At 45.0% G+C, this 13,209-nt stretch overlaps 2 protein-coding genes across 9 annotated transcripts in view; one reads left to right on the top strand and one right to left on the bottom strand.

Annotated features, from left to right (window-relative positions):
* The window catches only part of LOC146203176 (uncharacterized), a 152,054-nt gene that overhangs the window by 3,187 nt on the left and 135,658 nt on the right, over window positions 1-13,209 (top strand). For 5 of the 7 annotated variants that reach the window (XR_014703821.1, XR_014703822.1, XM_084588550.1 and 2 more), the window contains exon 1: window positions 11,586-11,886. The exons of 1 other annotated variant lie outside the window; for it this stretch is intronic. Coding sequence is in view for 3 of the 6 variants with exons in the window: in XM_084588550.1 (XP_084444676.1) it covers window positions 11,876-11,886 (11 nt within the window). In the remaining 3 variants the exon portion in view is untranslated. Of the gene's footprint in view, window positions 1-2,093; window positions 2,250-11,585; window positions 11,887-13,209 lie in introns of those variants that run through there. One more of the 7 variants, XR_014703824.1, reaches the window with a different exon arrangement.
* LOC146203179 (solute carrier family 23 member 1-like) overlaps window positions 1-13,209 on the bottom strand; it is a 117,304-nt gene that overhangs the window by 94,948 nt on the left and 9,147 nt on the right. The window lies entirely within an intron of this gene.

Genomic DNA, 13,209 nt, shown 5'->3' with positions numbered 1-13,209 from the left:
TCTTCTTATTGTTTCTTCATTACGCTTTTACCGGCCTCTCTTCTGTTCACGTTCAGCAGAATTTATTGCGACCACATGTTGCTGTTTTCCCGACTGCGGCCTCCGGTTGCGGCGCTGCCGCTGCACCCAGAAATTCCCGGTTCCCTCCTTTTGGGGTCTTTCTTAGCTGACCCTCGCTTTGCTGTGTACGATCCCTGTCATCCACCCTCCTTTTCTCCTCCTCCTCCCTTCGTTTCCGCTCTTGCCCCCCCCCCCCCCCCCCCTTTCCTCCTAAAACGACGACACGCCCGCTTTGGTTCTTTCCAACTCCTCAGGACTCGTTCAGGCATCCGACCGTATCGGCTGTCGCATAGGTTCCCGGCCTGCGCACCCTTCTTTAACTTGTGTTCGGACTCCCCTGCTTTTTTCAAACGATGTCCATATTAACGAGACAAAATACATGGGCCGAATAGGCTGTGTGCATTCATCCCATCTCCATTGTTCAGAGAGCGAGTTTCTATATTAACGAGACATAAATACACTGAAAATCTTCGCCCCTAGAAAAACTGTCCATAATTCGGGTCCTCCATATTAACGGATGTCATATTACCGGGGGAAAAATTTTCTATAATAGCCACTCATGAAACGACTTGTGAAGACTAAATCACCAACAAAACAAACAAAAGAGGAAAAGACAGCAAAACACCAATTAATCATAAAACTCAACCAACGCCGAATAAACCTTCAGAAAATTTCGAAAAGGAATGCTGTTTATCTTATGGGGCCCCAACCGGCCACTCCTGGGCGTTAGTTTATAATTCTGTGATCCCGTGGCGTATTGCAAGAATTGACGAAATTGCTTCTTCGAACACCACGCTTACATTAAAAAATTACAAGGGTCGGAATTGCTAGGAAAAAGGGTTATGAGAACCACTTTGCTGTCGCGAACATCGGCTCGCCCGTCAAAATGTCCAACTCCCACCCACCTAAAAAAAACAAAAAAACAAAAAACACACACGATATAAGTACTTGCACGTCCGAACCGAATACTGGATGCCATTTCGCCAACAATTCTGAGACGAGCTTCTTTGTGGTATTCACTTGCTTTCCTTTGAATACTGAACTAATAAATTGCACGGTGGTGTCTCCGAAGCTGGTTCGCCGCGTGCACCGTAGGTAAATCTAGAGAAACCGTTTCCCCGTTAGTGTCGTATAGCTGCAGCACATAAACGTAAAATAAAGGCAAGAACAACAGAAAGGAGGCGAACAAGCAGCCCGAAGGGACCGCGCGCCCCGCGGGCACGCGATCCTCCCTTCGCCGTCCGTCTCAATGGCATCTGGTTTTGCTCATACAGTGAATGCCGAACTGTCACCAATACCCACCAAAAGGCAGGGGCGTATGTGGGCCAGCTCCGCTTTCAGAGACTAGATCGCGCTTTTCAATACTTGCAAAAGAAAAAGAAAAAAAAAACTAATGACTGCGCGGATAAGTGGAAAGGAGGGTTGTGCTATGGGCCTCTGAAAAGATGCCAAAGAGCCTAATGTGAGGGAAGAAGCCTGTTCTCTTTTCCGCAGTGTACGAACTTAATTGACCTACAAGAATATATATATATAAATAAATACCATGTTGACGAAAGTTAAAACAAATATCGCACAATAAAAACAGAAGAGAACTGCGCTTCCCAGAGTGTATAGAAGGTTTGAGACATCGGCCTAATACTGCATTCCTCAGTGCTAGCATGTAATTGGCTTCATATCACGTACATCTAAATTGATTTTTAAAGAAAGAAACAAATATCTGAAACAAATATTTCAAGAGAAACCTGATATTATGAAGTTAATAATCCCTTACTCTCCTCCTTCCTCCTGCATTGCTTGATTTCACTAGAATTTGAAAGAGAAATAAAGGGCCTTAGCGGAGCGAAATCATTTTTTTTTTTTCATTGCGCTTTACTGCATACAAACCCCATATATTTTTTGTCTCTTCTATCTCGGCAAATGGTTAACATGCACAGGCTTCTTTCCTGTATACCAGTTGCGTCTTATAAGCTGTGCCGTCCGTTTCATCCTGTTGCATGTTTTACCGCTACACTAGCACCTTCATCCCATTGCAGTTGTTCGGGGCCACCTGTGAATCTGTTAGAAGAAACAAGCAGCACAAGATCAAAGAGAGGTTGTTCTGGAGAATACAAGAATATAAATTTACAGGACCGGAATTAGAACGATGACGTACAATTCGAAAGGGAGGACTTCGATAAAATGCCCAGATGGTATTGTGCCGGTTTTTCTGGTTTGTTCATGTTTTTTTTTATCAGTCAGTATCACGTCCCCTAACAATTTCGCTGCACCATTTTCTGTTAAGTTTCCGTGTAATGTACAGCAGGGTCCTTTATCGAATGTAAGGCAGCAGCCGTGACGTTAGCGCCTGGAAATGGGCATGCACAAGACACAGTTCTGCTCCGCGCCGTCTGCGCAAAGACCATTTGCTTCGCTTTTTAGTTTGCTGGTTTCTTTGCGGCATCCGACAAAAGCAGCGCAGGTCAACGTGAGTTATGTGCTTTGCGCGCTCCTGGGTGTTTGAGCCTGCGGCAAGCATCGGCACAAACAAGTCAGAAGAAACGGGGGTGGCGCGGGCGGGAGGCATGAGGAGTTCGTGAAGTAAAAAAAAAATATCTCCTTCCAAGTAGACCAGAGGGAAGCGTCCTCGGGCTGCGGACATTACGGTGGAATGCCGAAAGCTGGGCAGGGGCTGCGGCATCCGGTCGTCCGATTGGGGGGTAACCAAACACCGAGAGTCTGCGGGCACACTGCAGCAGTACGCTCGAGCTCCACGTCAAAAGGGGCGCTCTTCGAAGAAAGCCGCGGCAACAGCAAAAAGCCTGGACCTCACAATATCGACCTCACACAATGACGACCTCACTCAACCTCAAACTCACGCGCGAGGTTGAGGTCCAATTTCGTGACCTCACTCAAAAAATTTCGGGCTGTCACCGACCTCACCTCAACCTCACTTCACTCCGTGAGGTTGAGGTCATTTTGAGGTTGAGGTCGACCTCATGAGGTCGAAACCTCATGAGGTTACCCCCCTCTTGCATGTAAATCGGCGCACTCTAAAGGAAAACCTAGTCTCATGTGGAGATTTATTGGTTAAGAACCGTCGCTTTGTTGTTGTGGATCCGGAACCGAAGGAGGTCAAGGCGAAACTTCTCTGGTTGCCTGAACGCTTGGATGACTCCTTTATTCGTGAGGCTCTACAAGCTTATGGCAAAGTCACCTCGATTTCGAGGGAAAAACGTGAAGGTTGCTGACATGGAACAAATGAAGACGCTCAGCCGGAATGTGACTTTGACTCTTGCCGAAGGGGTTAGCGTTAGTGACGTTCTACATCAGCTAACTGTGTGTGGAGTGCAGAGCCTCGTTTTGATACCTGGCCGACCCCCTCTCTGCTTCCGCTGCAACCGTGTTGGACACCATTCGTCGGAATTGTCGTACACCACGTTGCGTAGATTGCCAGCGTTTCGACCACACAGCGGAGGAGTGTATGGTTACATACGCGGAGAAGCTTAGGCACCGAGGCCGGCCTCCTGACGATCAACAGCGGGGCCACATCATGGACGCCTCTGAGATAAATGATGCGTCTGGCGACCTTCCTGCCGGCTGTGGCCGAGTCTTCAAGTGACACTCCACAGGCTACTGAGGAAAAAAATACTGCTCATGCGCCCGAGAGTAATGTGAACAACGCAGCGTCTCAGGCCTTGGATGAGATGTCGTGTTAAGCTTCTGACAAAGAACCAACAGCCGACGAGCTACCACTTGTTCCTGAACACCCAGCGAGTGCCTCCATGGATATGGTGACCCCTGTGGCCGTTGCTCTGCAACAACGTCCAGACCAGTGGCCGGTTCCTGTGGCTGACGGGCTCGCTGCTGCCGACGAGTCAGTCTTGAAACGCCGTGCATCATGTGTCTCCGAGTCCAGTGAGGATGACGATCAAGCTGGCAACAAGCATCGCCGTCGCGGTCGAGCGTCGAAGCACAAAGGGAAGTGCCGGCGTTCGCGGTCGAGGAGGCCTTGCGGTGGTTCGGAGGCGGCGTTGCAGGCAAATGTAATTGTAGGAAAAACTATGTGCGGTCACCATGGCGGTTTCTGAAGAGATAGTGTTTGCAAGTCTCAATGTACGGTGTCTTATGTTTCGCCAGAGACAAATGCAACTTCGCCGACTTTTGCACAGCAGGCGTCTAGATATTGTGGCAGTCCAAGAGACGAAGATAGAGCGAGAGGAGGAAATCGAGAGGGCGCTACAGCCTTTTTGGCAGATTTTAATGTCATTGTTGCGCATGCTGTGGGCTTGTCGGCAGGTTGTTTTCTGTTTCTGCGAAGGACGCTGCCTTGTACTGGCCTAACTTATAATATCGACGCCGAGGGTCGGTTGATAGTTTGCGATCTTTTACTCTTTAATAGAAGATCGTAGAAGAAGTAGAAGATAGTAGAAGACCACTCTTTTACATTAGTTTACATTAGGTAGCGAAATACTGGAAGTAGTAGGCGAGTATGTCTACTTAGGACAGGTAGTAACCGCAGATCCGGACCATGAAAAGGAAATAACAAGAAGAATAAGATTGGGATGGAGCGCATTTGGCAAGCACTCGCAGATTATGACTAGCAGCTTACCGGTATCGCTCAAGAGGAAAGTATACAACAGTTGCATCTTGCCTGTACTCACCTATGGGGCTGAAACGTGGAGGCTAACCAAGAGAGTTCTATTTAAGTTGAGGACAACCCAGAGGGCTATGGAACGAAAAATGGTAGGGGTAACATTAAGAGATAGAAAACGTGCAGAGTGGGTCAGAGAAATAACTCAAGTTACCGACATTCTAGTGGAAATTAAGAAGAAGAAATGGACATGGGCAGGACATGTAGTGCGAGGAGAGGATAACCGATGGTCGCTGAGGGTAACAAACTGGATTCCAAGGGAAGGAAAGCGTAGCAGGGGGCGGCAGAAAGTTAGGTGGGCGGATGAGATTAAGAAGTTCGCAGGGGTCAAGTGGATGCAGCTAGCACAGAACCGGGTTAAGTGGAGAAATATGGGAGAGGTCTTCGCCCTGCAGTGGGTATAATCAGGCTGATGATGACTCTTTAGGAAGCCATGGCGGATAATTAACGTTTATGCTTTCAATACTGTGCCTGAACGCATAAGTTTCTTTGAACACATAGCCATCTTACTCGACTGTGACCGACATCTTGTGCTAATGGGCGAAACTGTGTTTGCAACCCCATAGATCGTTCTAGGCCAGCCGCAAGCAGTGACAGCAGCGGAGACCTTTTGTTCCGTGTTACAGAAGATGCAGGACTGGTAGATACAGGGGTGTCTTGCCGGGCTTCTAGATCATTCACCCAAATTCAGGGGCATTCTCACGCCTGTCTAGACCGGATTTATGCATCTTTTACATTAGTTTCTCGCTGGCTTGTGTGCTAAGCTATACCGGTTTCGTTTCCTGATCATTGCATGGTAGTGGCCCGGCTCGGTGGCAATGACCATTCAAAGTTTAGGCCACAGTGGGAACTGTGGAAGTTAAACTCATCTCTGGTAAATGACCAAGAATTTCTCATTCGTGTGCGCTCACAGCCCCAATCATGTTTTTCCGGAAGTCTACCATTGTTCGCCGCTTGGGAAATGCTCAAGCAGGACGCACGCGTTTTAACAATTGAACTTGGCTCAATTAGATCTTTCTACAGGTAACATCAGGAGCAGGTACTTCACAAAAACTTGTGTAACCTGTATGGGCTAGAATGTGAATCCCCTGGCTCATATACGGACGAAATTTATTAAAGTCAAAAGTCAATTACAAAGGCATGATGCGGAACGATACAGGGGCGCATTAATTCCATCTCTTATCAAGCGTGCTTTGCATTGCGAACGCCCGACACGGCAAGCTTTGCTTGATGAGCGTCATCATGCGACTGCGAAGCTGATTCTGGGATTAATTTATAATTACAGATTTGTTAAGAGTACGAAGGAGGTTACGTCCGCATTTGTGGATTATTACTCGATGTTGTTTAGTGGCACTCCTCCTGTGGGAAATTCTGACATTATCTCGTGTTTCACATCCCTGGTAACCCCTTTATCAGAAGGTGATTGTTCCGTAATTAGTAGCTCTTTCGCGCAGCAGGAGGTAAAAAGGCAACTGATCAGTTACCTCTCTCAAAAACGCCTGGTTCTGAGGGCATTTCCTCTGAATTTTGCAAAGCTTTTAAAACTGTTCTTGCTCTTATCCTGCTAGATGTCTTCGTGATGAGTTTTGATCTAGGAGCCCTTCCCAATACTTCTATAAAATGTCACACACTCCTAATTCCAAAGAGCAACGATGAAGAAAAATTACGCTCAGTGGAAGGCCACAATCACACTGGCAAATGTGGATTACAAGACTTTCGACAAAATTTTATCAAATCACCTACAGTTTGCATGTCGGTTCTCATTGGCCCTCACCAGACCTGCGGCTTGAGGAGCCGTGCCATTCAAAGTAATGTACACATTGCACGCACAATCCTCGAATCATGCTCCTACTCTCATGATCAGGTTGCTTTACTTCAGGTCGACGTCGCAAAAGCATTTGATCGAGTTCGCCATTCATTCCTGTTGTCTCTTTCGGAGCGAGCGAATGTTGGTTCTGTAGTATTGAAGGAAGTGCAACTTTGCTATAGGAATTGTTCGACTCGCCTGATTGTAAATGGACACCTATCAAGCCTGCGTACGTACCAATTAACTCTTCTGTGAAGCAAGGCTGTCCGATGTCTCCGCTGCTTTTTTCTCTTTACTTGGAGCCACTTTCGGTGTTTTACATAACGGTAGCATCCATGGCTTCCCTTTCCTTGGAAATGAGGTTAAAGTGCAAGCATATGCGGATGATCTTGCGTTTTTCTGCACTGACAAACCAAGCATAGAAAAAGTTATATCCAGCCTAGAACAATTTGGCATTGTTTCTGGTGCTCAAATGAATCACTCCAAGAGTTCCGGCCTTTGGTTTGGTTCGTCGGGTTCAACACCATCCCTATATGCAGGAGTTGAATGGTCATGTGTGCCTCCTAAATATCTGGGCGTTCCACTGCATGAATTTTAGTCAAGTGCAAATTACTGGAAAGAGCGAGTTCCAGTCGTCCAGCGTTATGCTAATTTGTCCGTTATCGGCTCTCAATCTTCGGTAGGGTTCGGGCCTGCAACATGTTTTTGGCGACAAAAATTTATTACGTGCTTCAGGTCCTCTACTGTGCTAGGCATTACATCTAGCGTTTTCACCGAATATTTACGACTTTTATTTGGTCATCAAATTTTGAACCGATTCGACGTGATAACCTATTCAGACCTGTTTGTGCAGGGGGCTCGGCTTAGTGCATGTGTATGTAAGGCACTTAGTTGCCCGTTTCTTTTTTCGTGATTGTTCACATCCGATTATTAGAGCATTCCTACAAGTTAATTTCATGAATCTGCTTCCCGACTGAGTGTTTTCTTCAGATTTTACTGATCGCTTACAGTTACTAGGATTTATGCTGGAAGTTTATGCTTCGGTGAGGTTTTTGACAGTACGATTCTCGAATGAGTACTTATATTCTGTTTCGCGCAAGATACTATACAAGGAATTGATAGCAATGCTTTTTCCGCCACCAATGTATCGTTATTTATAATTTGGTCGTAAGGGTCATGATGGTGTTAAAGAGGGTGCGTAAAATGTAGATTTTTCCTTGCACGAAAACATTTTTCTTTTAATTACGTACCGAAGCTCTACCTGTTAACACATGGCGCCATAGGAAAAATATTTTTGTATCTTTTGAAAACTGCCGTCTGTGTGATGAGCCTGAAACAATCCAGCACTGTTTCAGTAATTGCAAAGACGCAATTCTCTTTTGGGACGTACTGCAAAGAACTCTAAAGAAAGACTTTGTTCTAAATTGGTACAGTGTGCGGTATCTTGCTGTTACACAATCTGATTACAAGAAATATGACATGTTTTTCTTTATTGGACTTGATAGCTTGTGGAAGACATGCATGTTGGATCGCAACGCTGAACCTGTTGTTACACCCAGGCTTCATTTTAGCATAATGATGCTGCAACTGAATGACATTTATGATGATAATGACTTTCAACCTGATTGGTTTCCGCTGGTGACACGGTGTTTATCTTTGCCTGCCTTTTAGTTGTGTTTTGTTTGTGCAGTTCAGCAACGGCTGAGTGCTTTGTAAATAGTCTGTGTACATAGCCCTTTCGGTACATAGCCACGTGTAATAAATACCATGTCAGAAAAAAAAAGACAAAAACAGTCCCGGGCGTGGCGCAGTTGGTTGAAGCTCTCGGCTGGGGGTCCAAGGGATGGTGGATCGATTCCCGGTGGACACAGGATTATTTATTTATTTTTAACTTTCTTCCTCGCGGTAGACAAGGAGAATTATGATTGTGTTTTACGATGGCCGGGCGTGGCGCAGCTGGTTGAAGCGCTCGGCTGGGGATCCAAGCGGTTCAAATTTGATTCCCGATGGAGAAAGGATTTTTATATTTTCTGAAGACGTCATCGTGACGTCATTCGGTTGACAGCTATAGTGTGACCGAACGAACGAACGCCGACAGTATGAGCTATTAAAGGCTTTCGCCTTAGAACCACGCCTCAATCGCAAAACAAATAGCCGACACTAGGCCGTGTGCTCGCACGTGAACAAAGCTGGCTTGCAGACGGCGCGAGCGCACATCCACACTGTGTAGGGTTCGCCACTTCGCCGCGAGGTGGCAACTCTGCTAAATCTCGAGGCCAATAGAACAGCTGGATGGATCCTTTTTCCTCTGAACTGGCTGTACAAAAGACAGTGAGGTTCCAAAAGCCCCAGAGCCTATCTCAGGAAAGAGGACGATGACAACTGGTCGAAGGCTGCGACTACCCCGTTGACATTTGTGTGCTCTGGCTGATCGTAGAAAATTCTGAAAAAAAAAAATCGTGACATCGCGCCTCGGCTGCAAGACCTTACAACACAGCCTTTGATATGATATATATTAATTCATGATGGAAACTCTTACATATTGGACTGTTTTCAGCTTATTTGCAACCTTGCACATTTACGTACTTTTTCTTTAAAGAAGCATCTGTGTACCAAAACAGACTCACTTTCGGCATTTTATTTTCCAGTTAATTGTACCTCAGGAATCAATAATTATCTATCTTGGCTGTAGCGCTCTATAGCAGAACACTGCTGGAGATACAAAAATCAGACATATATAACTTATTTCAAGCTTTTTCTGTGATTTGTTTTCCTTGTTTTTTAAATAGCGCTGTGCTGTAGCGCACAAAAGCCAATCTAGAAAACCAACTCGCTCCTGTTCAGCTCTGCTTGCTAAATACATATAGAAACTGCCAGCCCGACCTAGGGGGGAGATAAGCATAACGACATTTCATTTTATGAGTACTTAAGCCCATAAGCTTTAGCACGAGAACAATGGAGTTTTTACAACCGCGCAATTCATATTCTAGCAGATTTATATTTCAACCTAGACTACACAAGTTACAGTGAGCCGCATATGCAAGTATAGCTTTTGTCAAAAGTATTCAGCCTTAAAGGTTGGCCTCTATGCCATGCAGACAGTCCCTCTAGCACTCTTTGAAGCACAACAGAGCGAGAAAACAGGACAGGACGAGGTCTTTCGTTGCTATGAATGCATTCGGAGCAGCGATGCAAAGCGATAAGCGTTACTTAGAAACGTTATACTACCCTGAAGCAAACCTGGTGGTCTGCACATTAAGGCGAAATCCTTCAATCGCTCATACTCGCGATGACCGTCCGTCCATTACATCCAAAGGATAGAAGAAGAAGAGAAAAAGAAGAGGAAAAAGAAAAAGAAGAAGAAGGAAACGAAGAAAAAGAAGAAGCAGAACAAGAAAAAGAAGAAAAAGAAGCAGAAGTAGAGGAAGAAGAAGAGGAAGAAGAAGAAGAAGAAGAAGAAGAAGAAGAAGAAGGCGTGGGAGGCAGTAGCTGGTAGCTGACAAGGCCGAGCACTAACTGGACATAGGGCTTCCTTACATTACATTTGGCAGGGGTAGTAGTGGAAGTCTATCATTTTGCACCGACAGCTGTTGACCGCCTGCTCGCTGTGTTTTGTATCGATTCACTCCTTTGTTTCTGCAGCAAGCCGTATTTGGAGCCTCTTTCAGGTATCTCGAGCCCACATGCGAGGTGAAAGTCTCCTAGGGAGTAATTGTAATGAAATCCACTGTACTGTAATCAGCACTACCGTTGTCAGCACAGTGTGATCTTAGGGAACAGCTAACCCTTCAATGTGCTGGGATCACTGCTGGATCGGGTGATGGTGAAAGCGGATGCGATGGATTCGAATTGATCCTAAATTACGCAAATTATTTTATTCATATTGGTGATTCGGGAAAGAATATAGAGATATTCATGAGGCTAGGTGCCAAAATGGCAGGCTGGTTTTAAACTATGCCTAAAATGAAAACACGTATGAACGAGTAAACTGCACTCAACGACACACAATATTTTCTCTGAAATGATGTGCACCTAAAAAGTAAAAGAGAATCGCGCTCTCGTCGTGAAGACTTATTTAAGTCCATATCTTTTAGAGGCTTTGAAACTGGAAAGTGACGCAAATAATAAACCAAAATATTAGAGAAAAACTTAAGACTATAGGTTAACGAGCCATGCAATGATGATCATCGTGGAAGGTATGATGGATCTTTATCCGCCCAGAAGCACTACAGAAGCGAACAATGTGGAGTTCTCACAGCACAAATGCGCAAAAGGGCCTGTTTTAAAACTAATTATGTATGCTAACAGATCTCACGTATGATAAATTTCTATCGAATGGCTTTGAAGCGCTCTCACGTACCACGCTCCCGTTCCCCCGACACGCGTCAACGAGATCCAATAAGCTGCGTTACCTTAGTTATAGTAAAGATATATCACTGGCTCTGACCGAAACTCATTAAATCCTTTCTACATGTGTTCACATGTGTAAAAGAAGAGGAGGACAACTGTATATATCCGCGAAAAATTCAAATTTTCATATTTTACTTATTTGTGATTGTAGCGCACGGATTGATTCTGGACTCTTTGCTTGTTCGTTGCTCGTTGTCGCGAGACGCAGCTTTTATCGTTTTATTTTTCGCTCAAGACGCGCCGGGATGTGTCTTGAAGGATTCCAGCCACTCGCGTGTGTTTCTACAATGTTCCAGGCAATGCTAGTAGTAACGGTTTGCGGTTTCATCTAGATGTTTCTTCATTGTCTTTAAACAGCGCAGACGGGAGCGACGGGCATTCGTGGATCGACGACCGCCGAGCATATGCTTGCTGCGATCGCCGTCGCCGATTGCTCAGTTCTTTTGCGGGCGCAAGTGAGCCCATTAAATAGTTAATTTGAGCCCAACTCCAGTCTCTTAATTTAACGCGAACGGCATTGTCAGCACTACGCGACAATATGTCTTCGCATGTGTGAAAGTAAAAATTTGAGGAAAGGGGGACAGTAATGGTAAACGAAATCACGGGCTGCCCAGACGCTACTATTATTTCGCGCTTGTGTATCCGCGAGTGCTGCGCATTCAGCGTTTGGATTGAGTTCATTCGCACGCAGGCTGATGTTTTCTAGATTTACGTCTGCTGAGATTTGTACTCAAGTGCTTTCATCCCGCTACCCAGGGATTCTTTTTCACACCGGAGAGCTAAGAAATAGCATCCACGCACCTCGTTAGAAGTACGTCTACGTGCTCTCTGATAAGTTCCCTGCATCAGTCATGAGTTTCAGTCCAGAGGGTGGGGCAACGTCTACCGCTGCATAGTACGTCTAAACCGTTTTGGCTTCGCAGAGGATCCACAAACAGGGAGGCAGCGCCCGTGCAGTGAGCGAGGACATGTCATTCAGGTTTGTGGTGTGGTAGAATTTGAAAGATTGCACACTGTATATATACTAGGGCTTGTTCTACGTAAGAAGGAAAGCGCATATATATTGTTGATCTTTTTCTTGTGCAATCGTGTCATAATGCTTTGAACTACGTAGAGAAGCCTTCTGTTCGGCAAGTAGGCTTTTGTAATTTTTGTAGACGCCGAATCTCTTGAATGCACGGCTGAACTTCAGGAAAGTAAATATAAATATATTTGATATAAAACGTTAATTTTAATCCAGAATTGAGAATCGTCCATTAACACGAGGAAATATTTTTATCAGCGCCTACTTTACATCGTTCCTACATCTGAGAACGCAAGGCTAATGCGGTACCTGCTTTTTATGGGAAAACGTAACATATTTCAGATTAACTGTCACGTAGTGTGTATTGTTGTGCGCGGTCGAATTCTCAAAATGATGCAAACGTGTAGAACGTTATCTGACTTCACTTGTGAGGCAACTTTGTAATATTGTTATATACTGTTAACAGTTGGTCGAGAGAATGACCTAAACGTAATTCCTATGTGCAGCAAGCTCATGATTGTAAAGTTCGTCTTGCAATCGCAACAAGCATGTAAGTATTTTCACAAAAAAAGCAGAAAAACGCAAGCGTTTCGATGGGGGTATCTCCGGAAATATTGATTGATTTTGTGCAGTCTATAAGATGCAAAAAAATTTCGTCCGCAAACAACTTCCGTTCGAAAATTGAGCTTGTTCATAATTGCTGGACATGAAACCTCGTTCCCTTTTCCTTCAGAGCCACAGTGCGGTAGATGGGGTCTGCCCACTGCTTCCATGCAAGAGTGGCGGCGCTTCGCACGCAGCGTACAAAACTGAATTCGCGAAATGCTTGCACATGAAAAGTTTAAAATATTTTGGACTGCGTCACCTGGCGCATGCTTTTGTACACGAAGCGTTCACAGTTACTGCCCAAAAGAAGCGATGTCGTGTACGTAGGACAATAGGCATGGCGTATGTTTCAGCGAACTCATAAAAATTGATTGAAAATAGGGATTTCGAAATTGGAAACGGAATGTTAATAGGAACAAACTCTGCCACTGCGAACGTAATACTGTCAAGGAGCTCTTACAAAAGTTATTAAGCCTTATTGGATAAGGCTTACACGGCTTAAGTGTGAATGTTGATTACTTTTATAGCTTTTATTCAAACGTTTGTATTCACTACGATGCTCAGCACAATTTTCTTGAGAGAGGAAAAAAAAATGGCAACGAATATTTGCAGGTAAAAACGCTAATACATTCGTTCGTGGGTTCAGCGAGTGCTTAAGCTTTTCTAGATTTA

This window comes from Amblyomma maculatum, chromosome 1 (assembly GCF_055883805.1).
Source record: "Amblyomma maculatum isolate TAMU_Amacu chromosome 1, ASM5588380v1, whole genome shotgun sequence".
NCBI classification, from domain to species: Eukaryota; Metazoa; Arthropoda; class Arachnida; order Ixodida; family Ixodidae; genus Amblyomma; species Amblyomma maculatum.
Note: the sequence above shows the minus strand (reverse complement) of the source record. Positions and strands in the feature narration are given on the sequence as shown.